The sequence below is a fragment of the Leguminivora glycinivorella genome, chromosome 8 (assembly GCF_023078275.1).
Source record: "Leguminivora glycinivorella isolate SPB_JAAS2020 chromosome 8, LegGlyc_1.1, whole genome shotgun sequence".
NCBI classification, from domain to species: domain Eukaryota; kingdom Metazoa; phylum Arthropoda; class Insecta; order Lepidoptera; family Tortricidae; genus Leguminivora; species Leguminivora glycinivorella.
The window spans coordinates 4,164,348-4,185,140 of NC_062978.1; the positions used below are offsets into that span (position 1 = coordinate 4,164,348).

A 20,793-nucleotide genomic window follows, 5' to 3' on the forward strand; every position below is an offset into this window, starting at 1 on the left:
ATCAAACTCTCTTCAAGTAAACTTTATCGAAGCCTGCTTAGCTTATATAAAATACATATGGCAGAATAATAGTAATTAATATTAAACTAGCTATCATTTTGAAGCTATTTTCTTGTTTGAGATTTGTCTAGTTCATTTCTAGGGCCTGACGGTTCGATCGAATCAAACGCTCTTCATATAAACTTTATCGAAGCCTGCTTAACTTATATAAAATATGGCAGAATTATAGTAATTAATAGTACTACATTAAACTAGCTACCATTTTGAAGATATTTTCTTGTTTGAGATTTGCCTAGTGCATTTCCAGGGCCTGAGGGCTCGATCGAATCAAACTCTTTCAAGTAAACTTTATCGAAGCCTGCTTAACTTATATAAAATATGGCAGAATTATAGTAATTAATACAGGAGTAGGTTCTACATTAAACTAGTTATCGTTTTGAAGATATTTTCTTGTTTGAGATTTGCGTAGTTCATTTCCAGGGCCTGGCGGCTTCATCGAATCACACGCTCCTCAAATGAACTTTATCGAAGCCAGTATTATTTCTTAGACATTTAATATGACAGAATAATATTAGTTGCAAGGGAATATGTATACATTCATGTCATATTTTCTTGTTTGAGATTTACCTAGTTCATTTCCATACTCTAAAGCCAGACGGTTTGATCGAATCAAACACCTTTCAAGTAAACGTACATATTAATAAAATAATTAACTTAAAATGTAAAGATGTATGTCGGTAATCCGTAATGCTTAAAAGTTGAAATTAAAAGCGTTTTATTATTATATCACCATTAAACTAGCTATGTACATTTTATTGGCAGCTATTCATTCCCGAAGTGCCCCGCCTAAGTGAAAGGACAAATCAAAATAAAACTCTCTCCGGGACACTTACAATGCGCTATCATAAAAATTAAATTACGGTAGAGTTTCTGTGTAAGTGCGCGCCATTACTGGTGGGTGAGGGGGGGGGGGGGGGGGGCGCACGCCACATCAAAGCGCTTCATCCTGCGTCGGGCGAGCTCCAAATCAAATTTAGCAGCTTTCTTCGTCGTGGTCCTAAAATGCTACTGAGTATACATGAGTCACTGATTCGCTAGATGTCGCTTACTAGATAAGATATGCCTATAAATTATGCACCAAGTGACGGATGCTTTATCCACGTAGATAAATGATAAAATTGCAAACATCATAGGCCTGCTGTGTGGTGACAGATTAAGAATTTCACCACCCCCTTTCTTCCCGTGGGTATCTTAGAAGTCGACTGTGGAATATATTTTATTGTGACGTAGGCGAGAGGCTGGCAACATATCACTGCAATGTCACAATTCTGTTTCTTTAAACCCCTTATTTTGCCAAGAGTGGCTTAGAAACTTCAATAGTTTCATGTGCTCTGCCCACCCCTTTATGGGATATAGGCGTGATTATATCTACCTACGTATGTATGTATGTACAAATTATGCATACTTAATTCGTATGGTCAATACGGGTAAGTGTGCCATAAGGAGAAGTGTGCCTAGCCTTCATATTGAGATTTCAAAATCGCTTACCACTAATTGTCAGTATCCGATCCGATATCGTAGCAAAACTATCGGTCCTACATGAGCTCTCAAAATAACACATAAGAAGAAGTGTGCACCATATTGAGAGTTCGACACTTACCACTAATCGTTAGTAAAAAATAGTGAGGCCAAATGGCCAAATGTGAAGGTCAGACACACTTCACCTTGTCACACACTTACCCTTATTGACCTTACTTTTATTAAATAGAATAAATAATTTTTAAATAATTTCAATAAATTTTATTCGTCAGATTAGATTTAGATTGCCGAAATGTCGCCTTTGACATAGATATATACTAGTAGTATCGTATATTCGAGTTAATTTTGACGTACAGTACCTACAAATCGGGCCATATATTGTGTTTCTAAAAGTTTGGCACTACATAGGTCAGTTGTTAAAACATTTTATTGTGTTTTTATATTCTTTTTATCTAAATAACTAATAATCACAAATAGGTACAGTCAACCAATTGGAACCCTAGGCCTCTGTAGAACTATGTCATAGTGACGTTATAAATCAGATTGTAAAAAATCTCTTACTGCTTGTCAGTTTGACATGGTTGTAGAGTGGCCTAGGGTTCCAATCAATTGGTTGACTGTACAACGAATAATCAGAAAAACACGTAACTTTATCCTTTATTTTTTGATATTAAGACGTTATATAACAACCACAATCTACTATCTCGATATAAACTTTTGATTTCTAATAAACATTATTTTGTACGAAAATACTAGAATGTAGCGCAAAATAATATCAATTATGTTAAAATTTATTTAAAAAATTAATTATAAAAGTAGATCCCATCCCAAATATTTGCTTTTGTTATATGAAAATTACTGTAATGCTGTATTATGATTACCTCTGTAATCCATTCCTTTGGAATCGGTATAATATAGATTCCTGTAATATGGATTCCTCGGTAATCAAGTACTTAAGTAATCTGAATTCCACTTTACTTCGATTCCAGGCTTATTACTTTACTTCTATATGTCACTCAAATTGTTTTTGGTTTACATGTCATTCTAGCATTTTCACTTTCACATTTCAAGTGCATATACCACGAGTATAGGTTTTCGGGTGTGCTGATTTAAAAATTAATGACCGATTTGGAATCTGACATTGCTGACTGTCACTTTGACACAAAAGTCGTCATGGGTGTCGTAAAATAGGTTTTAGGGGGTGCTGATTCCAAAATTAATGACCAATGTGAAATCTGACATTGCTGACTGTCACTTTGACACAAAAGTCGTCATGGGTGTCGTCAAATAGGTTTGCGGGGGTGCTGATTCCAAAATTAATGAACAATGTGGAATCTGACATTGCTGACTGTCACTTTGACACAAAAGTCGTCATGGGTGTCGTAAAATTGGTTTTAGGGGGTGCTGATTCCAAAATTAATGACCAATATGGAATCTAACATTACCGTCTGCCACTTTGACACAAAAGTCATCATGGGTGTCGTAAAATAGGTTTTAGGGAGTGCTGATTCCAAAAATAATGACCAATGTGGAATCTAACATTGCTGACTGTCACTTTGACACAAAAGTCGTCATGGGTGTCGTCAAATAGGTTTCCGGAGGTGCTGATTTGAAAATTAATGACCGATTTGGAATCTTGACATTGCTGACTGTCACTTTGACACAAAAGGTTTCCGGGGGTGCTGATTCCAAAATTAATAACTATTTTGGAATCTCACAGTGCTAATTGTCATTTTGACACAAAAGGAATCATGGGTGTAGTCAAATAGTTTTTAGGGGGTACTGATTCCAAAATTAATGAAATGATTTAAAAAGTCATGACCGATTTGGAACCTGACATTGCACAGTACCCCTGGAAACCTATTTGACGACACCCATAACGACTTTTATGTCAAAGTGACAGTCAGCAATATCAGATTCCAAATTGATCATTAATATTGAGATCAGTACCCATGAAAACCTATTTGAAGACACCCATGATCACTTTTGTGTCAAAGTGACAGTCAGCAATGTCAGATTCCAAATTGGTCATTAATTTTGGAATCAGCACCCCCTAAAACCTATTTTACGACACCCATGACGACTTTTGTGTCAGAGTGACAGTCAGCAACGTCAGATTGAACATTGGTCATTAATTTTGGAATCAGCACCCCCTAAAACCTATTTTACGACACCCATGACGACTTTTGTGTCAAAGTGACAGTCAGCAATGTCAGATTCCACATTGGTCATTAATTTTGGAATCAGCACCCCCTAAAACCTATTTTACGACACCCATGACGACTTTTGTGTCAAAGTGACAGTCAGCAATGTCAGATTCCAAATTGGTCATTAATTTTGGAATCAGCACCCCCTAAAACTATTTTACGACACCCATGACGACTTTTGTGTCAGAGTGACAGTCAGCAATGTCAGATTGAACATTGGTCATTAATTTTGGAATCAGCACCCCCTAAAACCTATTTTACGACACCCATGACGACTTTTGTGTCAAAGTGACAGTCAGCAATGTCAGATTCCACATTGGTCATTAATTTTGGAATCAGCACCCCCTAAAACCTATTTTACGACATCCATGACGACTTTTGTGTCAAAGTGACAGTCAGCAATGTCAGATTCCACATTGGTCATTAATTTTGGAATCAGCACCCCCTAAAACCTATTTTACGACACCCATGACGACTTTTGTGTCAAAGTGACAGTTAGCAATGTCAGATTCCAAATTGGTCATTAATTTTGGAATCAGCACCCCCTAAAACCTATTTTACGACACCCATGACGACTTTTGTGTCAGAGTGACAGTCAGCAACATCAGATTGAACATTGGTCATTAATTTTGGAATCAGCACCCCCTAAAACCTATTTTACGACACCCATGACGACTTTTGTGTCAAAGTGACAGTCAGCAATGTCAGATTCCACATTGGTCATTCATTTTGGAATCAGCACCCCTAAAACCTATTTTACGACACCCATGATGACTTTTGTGTCAAAGTGACAGTCAGCAATCTGAGGTACTACATATTTGTAATCTGAAAGTAATCAAGTCAATAATTTCAGTTATTTTGAATCGACTATGATTCCGAATTATTGGTAATAGTAATTATTGTATAGATGATTAGTGATTCCTTTACATGTAATGGTAATTTACCGTTTCACTTGATTACATTACAAGTAATCTGACACCCAGTAGTGGATTACAAAGTAAAATCAAGTAATCGTGTAATCCGGAATCGATTACGATTTCCCCATCTCTGGGTTTAGTTATATGGTTCATTGGTACTGGTGACCACCATCTGGCTCCATCATCAGACCCTGAGTACCACCTCTTGTCAAAGGTCTTGTTGAGACGAACCCAACGAGCCTAAACACGAAGTCGTTTACTTACATGGTTCACTGGTACTGGTGACCACCTTCTGGCTCCATCATCAGATCCCGAGTACCATCTTGATGTGTCTTATCATCATGACCGTATTGTAATTTTTATATATTTATCATCATAACGTTGTAATACTTTAACATTCAAACATAACAAAATATTACAAAAGCAAATATTTACGGATCTAGGATCAAATTCGTTGGTCGCTGTTTACACACACACAATGCGAGGATAGCCCGTGTATAAACAAGGCGTCCGACCCACACAACGATAAATATTCTCGACGTTTGCGATCAAAACTCGGAGAGCGAAGTGACATACGTCTCACCTCTACGAGCTCCGGCGCGGCACTGAAATCGCAGGCGTCCGTCGCCGGTCAAATAGCGACAGGAAGGCTAGTTTTCAAAAAATTGGCAAAAAATCATTATATAATATTATAACGACAAATGGATAACAGCAATTTAAGCAGATTGTACAGATTATTTATATACTAAAATAACTTCGATAACATGTAGATTTTCGGAGAAATGATCACTTGTTTCAATGTATTTTCAAGACAAAATTGAGTTCGTTTTACTTTCAATTTCTCAATTTCAAAGGATTAAATGATAAATATTGTTTAATGGGCCTTAAGTACAAGATATTTGGAACTTTAATTTACCTCATTTATGAGAGTGAGCTTATCAAATTGTAGATAATAAGAGCTCCGAATTCTGTGCTTCACGCGGTTTTTCCTAAACGAGCATCAGGAAAACAATCATTACTAATTGAAAAAGCTTTTTTTCCATATGTTTTTTAATTAACCGACAGTTAATAAGATTATTTTAAATATATCGCCTTTTTTTGTCATAGCGCTCTTAAACGTTATTGTTAGTAACGGTATTACAAAGAAGATTTGTGTGTCAGACAAATAACTCTGACCTCCAGACTCGACCCTGGAAAAAGCGATGTGGTAAGAATAAGATGGATGTTATTTATAAACTAGTAGTCTGAATAGTGTCCTTGTCAATCCAGATACTAAACAGTGCTCAGATAAAACCCTGTAAATCTTGAATTGCGACATATCATATGAAAAAGTAAAAACTTAGAAAATTTCCCTTGCTCGGACTCGAAACTATCTATGATCATTTATTTACATTAAATAAGCGTATTTTTTTTTATATAGCCTATAATGTGTCCCACTGCTGGGCAAAGGCCTCCCCTGTTTTCCGCCATTCGTCACGGCTCTGTGCATGCTCTCGCCAGCCGCCTCTCCAGCCTGCGGCTGTCGCGAGTTATTAACACTCGTTGACAAAATCTCCCTTACCTCCCTTGTTGCACAATATACTATTATAACACTCATTACATGTAAGCGTATTATAAGCAGTCAGGCACGCACACGGGTTACCGTAGCACTCGACTGATGAGTTAGTTAATTAAATTTCCGCTATAGACCTACATCTGTTAAACAGGCCCGCGTACTTGGGCAGAAGTTTAATCGAATTGCAGTGTCCGCAGTCCGTGGCAAGTTTCCTCTTGCTGACAAATTAGCTACTTAATCACGCAATGCCCAAGGCGCGTGTACGTAAAGAACTCAGACTTTAATTCCTTTTGCGTCTCGTTTTGACGGTTCTCTTTCTTGTTTACACTTTGCTGTGATTTTTTTGCCGCTGTCCCTAACTAGCGGTCGGCGAGTTAGCTTTATGTTTTATCATCCTTTGAGTTGTGTTGGGTAAATAAAGTAAGTAACATTTTGTAAGAGATTTAATTAGATGAACGATAAATAAAAAGTTTATTGTGAAATCTTTCGTACGATAAATATACCACTTGTAAACTCCTTTTTAGGGTTCCGTAGTCAACTAGGAACCCTTATAGTTTCGCCATGTCTGTCGTCCGTCCGTCCGTCCGCGGATAATCTCAGTAACCGTAAGCACTAGAAAGCTGAAATTTGGTACCAATATGTATATCAATCACGCCAACAAAGTGCAAAAATAAAAAATGGAAAAAATGTTTTATTAGGGTACCCCCCCTACATGTAAAGTGGGGGCTGATATTTTTTTTTTCATTCCAACCCCAACGTGTGATATATTGTTGGATAGGTATTTAAAAATTAATAAGGGTTTACTAAGATCGTTTTTTTATAATATTAATATTTTCGGAAATAATCGCTCCTAAAGGAAAAAAAGTGCTTCCCCCCCCCCTCTAACTTTCGAACCATATGTTTAAAAAATATGAAAAAAATCACAAAAGTAGAACTTTATAAAAACTTTCTAGGAAAATTGTTTTGAACTTGATAGGTTCAGTAGTTTTTGAGAAAAATACGGAAAACTACGGAACCCTACACTGAGCGTGGCCCGACACGCTCTTGGCCGGTTTTTGCTGTGTACCTACTACCTACTTAACACAGTAAAAGGGAGTTTACAAGTTTCTAATGGGTTGGCGATGCGCATGTGACACTTCTTGACTTTCAGGCGTCCAGAGGTTACGGTGACCGCTTTCCATAAGGCGGACCGCATGCTTGTTTGCCACCGACGTAGTATTAAAAAAAAACTTGGAATTAGAAATTTTAATTATCGGGGCCGGTTTTGGGGGGTAAAATTGAAAATTAAAAATCAAAGTTATTAAAACTATGTTGTGTTACATATCAAAAGAGCATTTTATGAGCATCTGAAATATTTTTTTTTTTACATTTTATTTTGGTAATTTAGAAGTAATTTAAGAAAATAGGCAAAAAATTGGTGAGTCGGACTGAAAAGAAAAAACCTCAAATTACGAATTTCACTCACTGCCGCTGCAAGAAGTTACCAAATCTGTTGAAATTGTGTGAGCGCGTTTGAATATTACATATAAACTCATTTCTGTTTAGTTTTGTTCAAAATATCGATTATTCGCAAAAATTACTTAAGTTCCTACTAAAAAGGAGAAGCCCTTCTTGTAGTGTACGGAACCCTTGCAACGCGAGTACATCTCGCACGTGGCCGGTTTTTTTCCACAGAGGTTAGCCAAAACGTTACACCCTCAGGCACACCCGCTACTCACCGCTACTACCGCTACAATAACTGCTGGAAGCTGTCACACCTTTTTAACACATACATCGGACGGTCAGTTTTAACGGGCTGACTGGCGGCAGCATAATGTGCATCAAGGGCTCCTTGCGGGGCTCCTCACACACTTGCTCTGTTGGTTATGTATGTACGAGTAGGTACTGTTTTGAAATGGCTGACTCACCTTCAGACAGGTACAGCCGGTCGGTCTCGACGGGTTGGTCGGGCGGCGCAGGCCGGTGCCGCAACGTCACGTGCAGCGAGGGCCCTCGCGGAGGCACCTCGGGAGGCGCCGGCTCGGGCGGAGAGTCGCAATCGCGCTCGCTCGCTTGACCAGCGTTGGCCGCACCTTGAACATTGCACAGATAATTATAGTTTTTTAGTCTTTGGCGAAATCCAAATCGGGCAAAAATAGTCAGCACATTGTAAAATTCTGAAAAATACTCTCGTTAAAATTAATTATTTTTTTTTTAATTATAAAGAGCACCAAAGAGGTAGATAATCCACGAATGGACTAACAGCTCATTTGTACATTTCTGTAGGCCTATCATGATTGTCGCGAGAGTATGTCGCCGCGAGATAGATGACACGTCTTCTTCTAACTGTATTAATGACATAAGGACGGGTAGTCTATCTCGCGGCAACATACTCTCGCGGCAATCATGTGCTAAGCCTACTGGTACACACATGGTATCTAGAGCTACTACATGACTTATAAACTTAAACACATAGATATAGATAGATATATAGAATACTTGTTATTGGCACACCTCAGCAAAAGATACAGAAAAAAAACCGGCCAAGAGCGTGTCGGGCCACGCTCAGTGTAGGGTTCCGTAATACGGAAAACCGTATTTATCTCAAAAACTACTGAACCTATCAAGTTCAAAACAATTTTCCTAGAAAGTCTTTATAAAGTTCTACTTTTGTGATTTTTTTCATAGTTTTTAAACATACGGTTAAAAAGTTAGAGGGGGGGGACGCACTCTTTTTTCCTTTAGGAGCGATTATTTCCGAAAATATTAATATTATAAAAAAACGATCTTAGTAAACCCTTATTCATTTTTAAATACCTATCCAAAAATATATCACACGTTGGGGTTGGAATAAAAAAAAATATCAGCCCCACTTTACATGTAGGGGGGGTACCCTAATAAAACATTTTTTTCCATTTTTTATTTTTGCACTTTGTCGGCGTGATTGATATACATATTGGTACCAAATTTCAGCTTTCTAGTGTTAACGGTCACTGAGATTATCCGCGGACGGACGGACGGACGGACGGACGGACGGACGGACGGACGGACGGACAGACAGACATGGCGAAACTATAAGGGTTCCTAGTTGACTACGGAACCCTAAAAAGATACAGTGGAGACAAAACAAATGATTATAAATAGAGGCATACACGAAATCATACAGGTAATAAAAAACGACCGAGCCCACTGGTGGACTACTTTAGCAAGAATACAGAATACAGAATCATGTATTTTTCAGAAACTGTCCGTTTCATACGGGCATCAAGGGGCATGAACAATATGCTTAATATGTATTATGTCAAATACAAATACCTACACACATAATTATTACGCATATTCTCATACACGTTTGTACATATTGATACTGGTGATGGTGAACGAACACTACCATCCAATATAATTCTAGTGGTAACGTTTGTTTTGCCCTTATTAGTATACTATTAAATTGTCCCAGTTATCCCAGCCACGCATAGAGTAGCTACTACGGGAAGGCACGTGCTTTGATAAGGATGCCTCGCATAGTTTCGCTGACGCACGTGGCTCGAGAGCGAGATGAATACCGGCCGTTTTTGACGTTTTATTATATACATACTTAACTAGTGTTGAAATGTGACATTTTTATTCAGGAAATAAACATAAACGAATGTCACTAAGCATGTGTACTTACACAACGGCACTTCACATATTCAGAGGGACAAAATGAGGACTAGACCGACTTCGGATGGTAAGATGCTGAGAAGGCTGGTGACATTGCTGGCATTGCCGCGCTAAACAGAGATGCTAATGCGCGGAGCAAGGATGGAACCAGTACTGATCACCTGTAGCATCAGTAAGGCCCTGTGCTATTATGCTGTGCTGTGTTATATTGTGGTATATTATGTGCTGTGCTGTGTGTGTGACCGTGAATGTTGAGCACGCTCCAAATCCCCAGGACCCGAGGGTCTACACATCAATCGAATCAAATATGCAATCAATGTCTATCTTCGGAAGGCCCAATGCACATTACAATGTACGTAGTTGTTGCAATCTAATTTTAATCCTCCATGAACCAAATAAAGTAGAATTTCCATTGTTACGTCGCTTTTTGATACAAAAGAAATTCTCACTAATTAACTTATCTCTCTGCTACACTCTCCGCTACACCATGCATTAACTCTTCTAAATGAAATACTGGCCAGTGACAGCAATCTGGACATGTTTTACAACACGGAATCGCAATTCCTTTTGATTAGTAGCCGATACCTGGAAGCTAATACGACTCCAAGTTCTATAGATACAAATATTGCTGAAAACCATTAATTATATAGCTTATTAATGATGATATTGATAATTCAATGTATTTTTATACAATTTTTTTGACATTTAGAATTTATTCTAGAAGTTTTTAGACTAGTATTTTTTTTTTTAATACAATTTAGATTAATATCATTTTATTAAATCAATGTAGATTTAAAACAATATTGTTTATTGCACCAATAAATTGCTCTGATATTTAGAATAAGATGAATATTGTACACTGTTGACAATTTAAAAGTGCTTATTGTACGAGTAAGCCTATTTGAATAAAGAATATTTTGATTGATTGATTGATTGATTAGTTACTGATTATTAATCAATTATATAAGACCATAAGTGTGTACCTTATTGTATGAGTCTCTAAAACTACCCTCCTATTAACATGTAAAGAAATAATAAATAAAGAAATAACTTATACGTAGAACAAGGTTCGAATTCAAAATGGGAAAACGAACTATGGTGGGCGTTACGAGGCTATAGCCGGATATTTGCGCCGTAGAGGCGTTTAGACGCTAAGGCGTCCCAGTCTTGGTTGAGGTCCCCGTGTTGAAATGAATAACTATGTGTGAAGATACCAACCGACGTACATAGGATAAAAATTATTGGTCCTACCGTTATCGACTCGGTGCCGCGCGTGGCTCTCGTGAGGAAAGTCGTCGGCGCGGCGCCCCCGCCTCGACAGCGTCCCGCTGGCTTCCGCAGGGAACAGCTCTTCGCCTAAGCAAAATTTTAGATGTACTAACACTATTACAATTATCATTCATACACTCACACCTGTATGTATGTATGTATAAGAGAAGGCAGAGCACATGAAACTGCTTAAGTTTCAGTGCAACTTCTTGGCAATTGGGGGGTTGTAAGAATACCTCTAATAAAACAAAGTTCTGACATTGCAGTGACAGTTGTCAACCTCTCGCCAACTACGCCGAAATTAAACCCCAATCAACCCGCAGTTAACTTCTACGATACCCATGATTGAAGGCAGAATTTTACCACCCCCATTTGCTCCCGAAAAAGTTGGTGGTGAAATTCTGGTCCCGAAATGCAACCAATGTTTTTATTATGAAGGGCATTTCATACTAGTTAGACCCAAACAGAAACATTAAAATTTGAAGTAAGTAAGCAGACAGGCAGATATGGCAAAACTACTTATAAGTGTACACAGCTGACTAAATACAGAACCCTAAAACTAGTTTAGGGCCCTTTGATGATAGCCTCTTTATTAGTAGTCGTAAAATGGTACGAGCGATGGGCACAGATATATTATAGCATTTATAATATAATACATTCAGTGTCGGTGACCCCGATAGTTGATTTCTCAGTCCGTATTTCATTGGATGACTTCGTATTTCGCCGCGACGATATGATACGCTTATAGAGCATTAGTACTGACGACCAGATTCCAATTTGAATATAGGTTCCAAATTTAGATTTTGACACAATATGATTCGGGTATATCAGTGTCCGAAATGTCGTTTCTTAAAACAAAACGTCACTTTTGACTATAAATCCAATTGACTGATTTATCTTAAAGTAGGGTACATCTCGTATCGGTATTGCGCCGAACGTGAGATGTGCACGGCGTACCCCGTAGCAGTAGGTTATTATCATCATTTCAGCCGTTAATCGCCCACTGCTGAGCATAGGCCTCCCTTCGTGTACGCCACTCATCCCGGTCCTGGGCTAATCTCATCCAGAGGTACCCCGCAGTTTTTCGAATGTCGTCCACCCAACGAGCCAACGGATGCCAAGCGCTTCTTACATCCGAAAGCGTAGCGGTAGGTAATGATCGACAACTAACAGTTAAACATGAACAATACTTATAATCCTGAGCGATAAAGTGTATTACCGACCTACAGACACAAGAGTGTCGGTTTTGTAAGCTGAAGTAGATGAAATATGAAAGAAAAAGTGAACAAAAAGTGGCCGATGGCCGAGCCTTATTTAAGTTCAAAGTGACGGTTTTCTTCGAAACATTATCATCCACACTGACATATCCGATCCGGTATGGGTACCTATAGAGCTTAATTATTATTTGATATACAATAACCGTAAACTAGAACTTTCCTTTGCTAATCCGCGAATAGATAACGTGCAAGTCAATCAGTGCTAACCTGTTATAATTACTTGCGTATTTTTTACATGCAATTAATTTTCCCAAAAAGATTGAGTTTTGTATTTTTGGTGGTGGGTTGTTATATTTATTTTTATTTTTGCGGTGGGAGGGTGGGAAAATTAATTGCATGTAAAAAATACGCAAGTAATTATAACAGGTTAGCACTGATTGACTTGCACGTTATCTATTCGCGGATTAGCAAAGGAAAGTTCTAGTTTACGATTAACATGGATTTCCGCAAAGTAACGCCTGATTCCATCGATTATATACAATAACGTTTAAATTATCTTAAAGTCCAATTTACGCTACCATTAATACAACCAATCCTAAGTAAACAGTCCCAACAAAGTTCAAGTGGTATCCATAGCTATCTTTAGAGTACCTGTTCCTACGCAGATACCTCCTGGCTCCTGGCGCTCTCGTGTGGAAAGGGTCTTGTCGCAAAGGCAGTTAGTTATACACAAAACAGAATGCAAATTACTAATGCTGACTGCTTGGCTTCTTTCACTCCGACCTTTAGAAGCGTCCCATTCTGTCAACATGTTATATCTTGTTCGTATACCTTTATAGTTCCTGATCCTTCGGAAGTAACTCTAGGGTACGTAGCCGAATGGCACAAATCTGTATTGTTCTTGCGTATTGGCGCGACAGAGCCAGACTACCTTTCGCGGCGTTTAGTTTTCGTTTCGCGTAGCAGAAATGCCGTTCGACTACGGCACCTGGCGCTCGTGCGGAAAGGTTCTTGCCACAGAAGGCTATTGTACTGATGACGTACTCTTGTGTCCGCGACTCTGCCTCATTTTTAATTATCATGCCAAGCCATGCCAAGTAAGTTGTATTTTACCTTTAGAGTTCCTGTTCCTCCGCAGGTACCTCCGGCCACTCTCGTGCGGGAAGGGCGATGCCTGGCGTAGAGGGCTGCTGACATAACGCGGTTCTTCTCCGCATTCTGACCCGTAGATCCGGCGCTGCTCATCTGTCAACAAAACATATGTATCAGCATAGTATTTATACAATAATTGTATATCTAAAACGTATTCTAAAATAATATGGATAGAAAAATAAAAGTTTTTACGGCCAATTTGAGAAGTGACCATCTGTCTCGCCTAGTAATTATGTACCTACTTGTCTGGTCTAGTGACACGACATTGCTAATGAAGCCGAATCATATAAGGCTCAGTGTACGGTTTCAACTGAATACCTGCTGTATTTGAAAAACAACAAACTTCAACCTGTTTTCCAAATTAAGAAGCAGCTGATTATTCAGACACACTTCGTATTTTGTCAAACTTTGAAGTTATAATTCGGTTCGTTGTCAGCACATCACATTCTCATTCACTCATTTGCACCATTTCAAAACAAAGAGAAAACAATGTTATTTATTAGAGCCACATGTCTGGTGGAAAATTTTCATCATTCCACACAAGTAGGCCTGTATTAGGTGGGTACAAAAGTTAGGAGTGAAAGTTAGGAATATATGAGGCGGTTTGTTTGGGGTAATTGTAAACAATAACAAACGAATGTAGACGGGAGCGGAGTTGAGCGGCGAAGCAAGTTCCCTGCCGCAGGCGCCGCGCCGCGAGCTAGGGATTGCAATCCGGTCCGGAAGGCCGGTGATCTGGCCGGATCCGGCACTGTTTACGGCATACTGAATCCTGCTAATCAGCGAATCGGAGATACGTAATCAAACATACTAAAATCGCCGAATCCGGTAGAATTAAAAATAATGATAGGTGTATATTTGTATTTAAATAATACAGTTAGAAGTAAAAGCGATCAATGGAAGGTATGAGTTAACTTAACAACAGATGAATGAAAAAGTAGTAGATTTAAGATTATTGTGATAGGAAACGAAAGCATGTTAATTGGGGAAAAATAAGAGCATTACAAAACACGGAGCAACTAAAAAGCAAAAAATAATAAACCTTTGAATTCAGATTTCTTATCGGATTGCAATAATCTAAACATCCAAATTATAAACAAATCAATTATTTTTCTAGTCGGTACCAGCCCTGTTCCTCGTCTTGCTATTGCCTGTTTGCCCCACCCAACCGTACGCAGGCTGGCCCCTACTCCAAAAATAATTGATGTGTTTATATTTCTGTCAGTTTTTATAGTCAAAAGGAAAAAAAATAAAAATTTACGCTTCCGGCGGTACTCGAACCCGCAGCAGCCGCAGCCAGGCGGCCGCTCTTAACCGCTTGAGACGGAAACCACCGGCGTCTTCGCAAATCTTTCCATTCCTTTCCTTATGCACACACACCTTTGGGGTGGCGTATTTCTCTGTCTCTGTGTTTGTGTGTGTTATTTGTATCCGTTATTTAATTCTCTTTAATAACAACCGGATCCGGTCGACCGGATTGACAATCCGGTTGGCAATCCCTAGCTGCGACCGCCCCACTACTTGCACAAACAAACCGAACAAGCGAAAGCGATTCACGCAAACCCCGACTTTACTTCTGTAAATATTTTTCTAGGCAAAATTTAAGGCCGCTATTATATTTAGGGGACATTGTACCTTTCTTTGTTTTGTGCTGCCTTTCACTAAAGAGCCAATTCTGTAGGAAATCCTTTTTTAACCCCCGACGTAAAAACGACGGGGTGTTATAAGTTTGACGTGTCTGTCTGTCTGTTTGTCTGCCTGTCTGTGTGTGTTTGTCTGGGGCATGGTAGCTCCCGAACGGAAAAACCAATTTAGATTTAGTTTTTTTTTTGTTTGAAAGCTGAGTTAGTCGGGAGTGTTCTTAGCCATATTCATGAAAATCGGTCTACTATGTCGGTTTTTTCAAAATCTTAATTTTGTGGTTAGGTTATACATAATCTTCACTTCATCAAGTAGCTTCTGATTTCGTAAGTGCGCCACTGCTTAAGTAATCATATCAATGTTTTACGAAGCCACCAAGTTTGACACAATAATTTAAAATTCCTTTACATCTCATACATTCTAAAATAAGATTGCCAAAAAAAAGTAACAGTACCAACACGCCCCAAAGGGTAACGGGGTATACATAAAACTGTTAAAAGTTCCCGAGTAACGACCGAGCGGAATATGAATTTAGAAAAACCTCGACCAGATTGAGAAGTTTCGCGATACTTTACAAATTGTTCGCAATGTTATTATGGTTTCGGAGAAACATGAATAAATTCAAAATGGAGGGTGGAGTGGACGGCACGGCGCGCGTGGTTTATTGTATCCGTGTTTAAGAAGGAAAGTTTACAATGAAACGTCACAGAATATTTATGGAGGAGTTAAAATTTAAAACGGCGAAGGATCTTTTAACTATAGACAGAGAGCAGAAAAAAGGAACTAACCTAACCACAAAATTAAAATTTTGAAACCCCGACCGCGACATAGTGGACCGATTTTCATGAAACATTGCTAAGAACACTCCCGACTAACTCAGCTTTCAATAAAAAGAAAACTAAGTCTAAATCGGTTCATCCGTTCGGGAGCTACGATGCCACAGACAGACACACACAGAGACAGACAGACAAACAGACAGACAGACATACACACAGACAGACACGTCAAACTTATAAAACCCCGTCGTTTTTGCGTCGGGGGTTAAAAAGTAACTAGGTGGGTAAAGTAACAGGAAGTATACCAGGTAATACAGGTATCTGGCTCCATTTTAACTCTTGGGAAACGTTTAAAACGTTGCGGATGTCTACAACCGTCACGCTGTTTACATTGTTTGAGTAGCGGACGTATTTTATGTCTGAAAATGACATTGGATGACAAAATATGACTGCAAGTTGCATTACTGTTACGGCTTCGCTATTGCAGTCACTGTATCTATCCATTTCCTTGATTATATGACTGAAAGAATGAGCATTCTAACAGCTACAGTAAAGAGGCGGCCAATGCAACACTTGTAATACAATAGAGAACTTGACTGTAGTAAAAATAAAATATTGTATACCATGCACGAAATAAAGCATCAGACAATTATAAGAAAAATATGGACAGAAGTTATTTTTAAATCCAATTTCTATTTAATAAGTCAGGTAGAAATATATAAAGTAACTGTGTTGACTGTGACGTCACTGAATTCGATTTCATATAAATTCTATATTAGCAAGTCAGTGACAGTGACAATTCTTAAAAAGAAGCTGATTTGACTAGGAGGCACTGTAGCCTATTGTGCCTTTATCTGGGTAAAGGTGGTTATTGTCGGTGGCGCTTACGTCACAGTATAATAAAGAGTACTATCGTACAGTATGGCCACTCCCGCTTCCCGCTGAAAGCGCCGCCCACCCCCTCTCGGCTACCTCACAGTTACCGCCTGTCAAAAACGCGAACAGTCAACCTGTCATATCTCACTCATACAAGTATGGTACGCGTTCACCTACACGAGCTTATAATTTGTGCTAGGAACGCGCCTCTTTCATATATTTGATCACCAGTGTCCGAGATGTGCTTACGTCCCGCGGCGTCGTATTTGTATATTTTGTATACGAACATCGTTCATAACGCCGTAAGCGTCATCGACAATAAGATCCCTTTACCTAGATAACGTCACAATTGTCCATTAAAAAATAAACATCTCCTTTCACACCTATATTTTGCCCACAAAATAAATTAAATCATAACAAGTTACCTTTCACAACATTACAGGGTTAAAATCGCACCGTAATTTGTAAAATAATATTTTAGGTTGAAAGGTTTAGTTAACGAAAGTTAAGTCAGGCTAGCCCGAGGCTGGTGTTTGAGCTAACAGTTTTAGTTTACTCAACGATTTTGCAAATTCAATTTACATTAAGCAGTTTCCGAAAACGCTGTTTTAGATGGATGAACGCCCGGAGAGCATGCACGTGAAGAACCGAAAGAGTTATGTAACTATAAATAAATCTAGTGATTTTAAGAAATAGGAGTGGATAGTGATTTTAAAAATGGAAAGAAAGACCCAGGAAGAGTTTAGACCGGTGTCATGTTGTATCAAGAACTAAAGAGGAAAGCGGAGAATAGGAAAATATGGCACAGCTCTTAAATAATAAATAAAGGACATTCTTAAACAGATCGACTGAGTCCCATGGTAAGCCCAAGAAGGTTTGTGTTGCAGGTACTCAGACAATGATGACTTCAGTATATACATAGAAAACATCCATGACTCAGGAACAAAAATATCTGTGCTCATCACACAAATAAATGCCCTTACCGGGATTCGAACCCGGGACCGCGGCGTAGCAGGAAGGGTCACTACGCGCTATAGGCCAGACCGGTCGTCGAAATAAGAAGAAGAAGAGTGGATATATTCACGACAAGCTTAAAAAATGTAAAGAATCCTTCGTTTTTAGTTCATAATCACAGCAAACACAAATGGTCAAGCCCCAAATAAAAAAAAAAAACTCAGTCGCTAAAAAATCACTGCCAAGTCAAATTGAAATACAAAACGCCATAGTTATCCCCCATAAAACGTTCCTAAAACAAGAGTAAGGTACAGCGGGGCAAATCTCGACTGGGGGGCAAATGTAACTGGTCCATTTTTTCCATGTTTTACAATGTTTGCATTATTAAATAGAATGTCCACCGGTTATATATGGTAGGCGTGTTCAGTGGATACATGTAGAACTCAACATAATACTGTAATAATGGAAAAAATTATTAGTTATAATTGTCCCCCAGTCGAGATTTGCCCCGCTGTACCTTATATAGAACCATTTCATTATAATAAAGACACCCAGACAATAAAGCAAGATGTTGCATAATAAAATACCTATACAATTTAAAAACAAAGCTGTTAGTACAATAAATGCTATTAATGTATCTATTGCGAACCAGAATACAATTTACAAGACAACCCCTCAACCTCATATATCACGTATGCATCATTCTATACGAAACTTTATTAATGAAGGAGTAAGAGCTATTGCAATTCAGAGTTCGAATCGAATACGAGATCGTGAAAGTAACTGGCCAATTTACAGGCAGTATTTACAGGTAGACAATAAATACGAGTGGATGAAGCAACTCGTCCCGTGCCTGCTAAACGGCCACATCTCAAAATTTTAGATTTTTGAGATTTTTGCAGATTTATTTTCAGTAATATTTAAATTAAGACATTAATTTGAAAATAATAAAAAAGTCATCAACTTCTTTTCTGATATACAGAACAAAACCAAATATCCCGCTATAATTATTATATTAGAACTGTAACCGTACCTTTTGGACAAACATATTTTTCAGAACATGTTTGAGTTGTGCCCTCATGGAGAAAAATGTGACCTGCATATATTATAATTTTCCTATACACCGTGTTTTTTTTTTTGTTTTCCGTTAAATTCAACACGTCGTTAGGTTCATTATCAGGAACCATCCTATATATCACTTTTAGTTAAATTCGCAAAAGTGATTAACGGCACGTGTCAAAAAAAATAACATTAGGAATTGGTAAAGGCTGTCACACACGTGTTCAATAATTATCTTAATTGTTTTAATAACTCAATAACCGTAAAAGTTAAGACGCTTGTTTCTTAGAGAAATAAATTGTATTTGATTAATTTGATCTAAAGAACATTCCCTAAAAGTTAACGAAATTCAATAAAAACAGGGTGTAGAAACATTTACAATATTAATGAAATGTCAGCATATGACACTAAATTTAAGCAGTATATTTCGAAAAACTAACTTAGCCCGAATTACTATGATTAACCCAATTAGAGCTATTTTGACGCACAAACACGTGTCAAAACTTTGACTTCTAGAAAAAATGTTTTTTTTTGAGATATGGCCTTTTAGCAGGCCGGGACGAACTGTTGTTTCTAGATACGCCCCTGGTTTATTGAGGCGGCCCACCCGCTTCCTGCCACTTAAATATGAGAAATGATACTGAGTGTAGAATCAATTGTGCCCCGAATTAATGGTACAAATGTATTTACAAGGGAAATGCAGATTAATAATCGATGGGTTTGTGTTTAATTACTGCCACCTCAATATGAAGAGTTCCTACTCCTTAGAGAATACCTACTCTGTATAAAAGAAAGATAGTAGTAAAAGTCATGATATTTGAACGGATCCCTTTATTTGACATAATGATCACAAATCATAATGTAATGATTGCCAGATTATCATAATTATCATATTAGTCATAATTCATTAAAGCCATGTATAGATTGGTTAAGTTAGGTTCGGTTCGTTTTTTAAAAAGCCTGAAAAGTTAAGCTTTTCTGAGGGAAATCAAATTATGACTAACGAAAATGTGGTAAAACCATTAAGTACAATCAAAATACAATTTAGAGTCTACTAAGACTCAATCAAGTAATCAATGATTATCCTCATTCTTGCCTACAGTCACTGAGCATAATCATAATCATCAGTGAGTGTGGTCGTACATTTACTGCAAAAATAGGCTACGTCAGCCACCTGAGAGCTCACGACCGTCGCTCTCAATAATAAACCAATACCCAGTCGCTGAGGCCGAAACCGGTCGGGACAGGATGATGATGATGATGATGAATCATAATCATTTTATTGGTAATAAATAAATTACATGTCGCATCGCACACCGCAAATTTCGCTGGATATTTTTTTTAATATGAATAGGTAGACGTTTGACCACGATCACACCCGATGGTAAGTGATGATGCGGTCAACAGTGGACCACGCTTACCTATGAGATACCTAATGATAGTAATGATTAATAAAATTAGATTAAATTATGTTGCCACAATTAGGGACGACCTAGACACTTTTCTCACTAACTGGCCGGAAGAGACACCAAACCGGGAGTCATGGAGGTCAAGGGGAGAGGCCTTTGCCCAGCAGTGGGACACCATTATAGGCTATCAAAAAAAAATAAAATGTTATTTTTGCAACAAGCTGTATTCAAAGAAAAGTATTTTATTCTAAATATTGTATTGTATACAAGAAGCGAATTATTTTCATTTTTCTATTCTTTGAGAATAGTTCGTAATAGAAGTTTCTATGAAATGCGAAGAAGTTAAAAAAAAAAAGTTTTTTATATTATCATAATTTTTGCCCAATATTCACAAAAGCATCCAAAAAGGGTTTTACTTTTATGTTCCGATACATTTTTTTGTCAGTAGAAAAAATACAAAATTATGTGAGGCACATCCATATTACTATTTAAATCGCTACTTGAAATCCGCTCTCTAGTAACTATAGTGTATAAGATGAAAGAAAAATACTGAAATCTAAATCGTACGTTTTTCATAATACTT

General features: G+C 38.0%; 1 protein-coding gene across 1 annotated transcript in view; it reads right to left on the minus strand.

Annotated features, from left to right (window-relative positions):
* The window catches only part of LOC125228658, a 229,482-nt gene that overhangs the window by 158,693 nt on the left and 49,996 nt on the right, over positions 1-20,793 (minus strand). Inside the window, exons 2-4 of the mRNA XM_048133313.1 lie at positions 13,457-13,588; positions 11,109-11,213; positions 8,126-8,290 (exon numbers count right to left, since the gene is read on the minus strand). Of these exons, the coding sequence (XP_047989270.1) occupies positions 8,126-8,290; positions 11,109-11,213; positions 13,457-13,588 (402 nt within the window). The remainder of the gene's footprint in view (positions 1-8,125; positions 8,291-11,108; positions 11,214-13,456; positions 13,589-20,793) is intronic.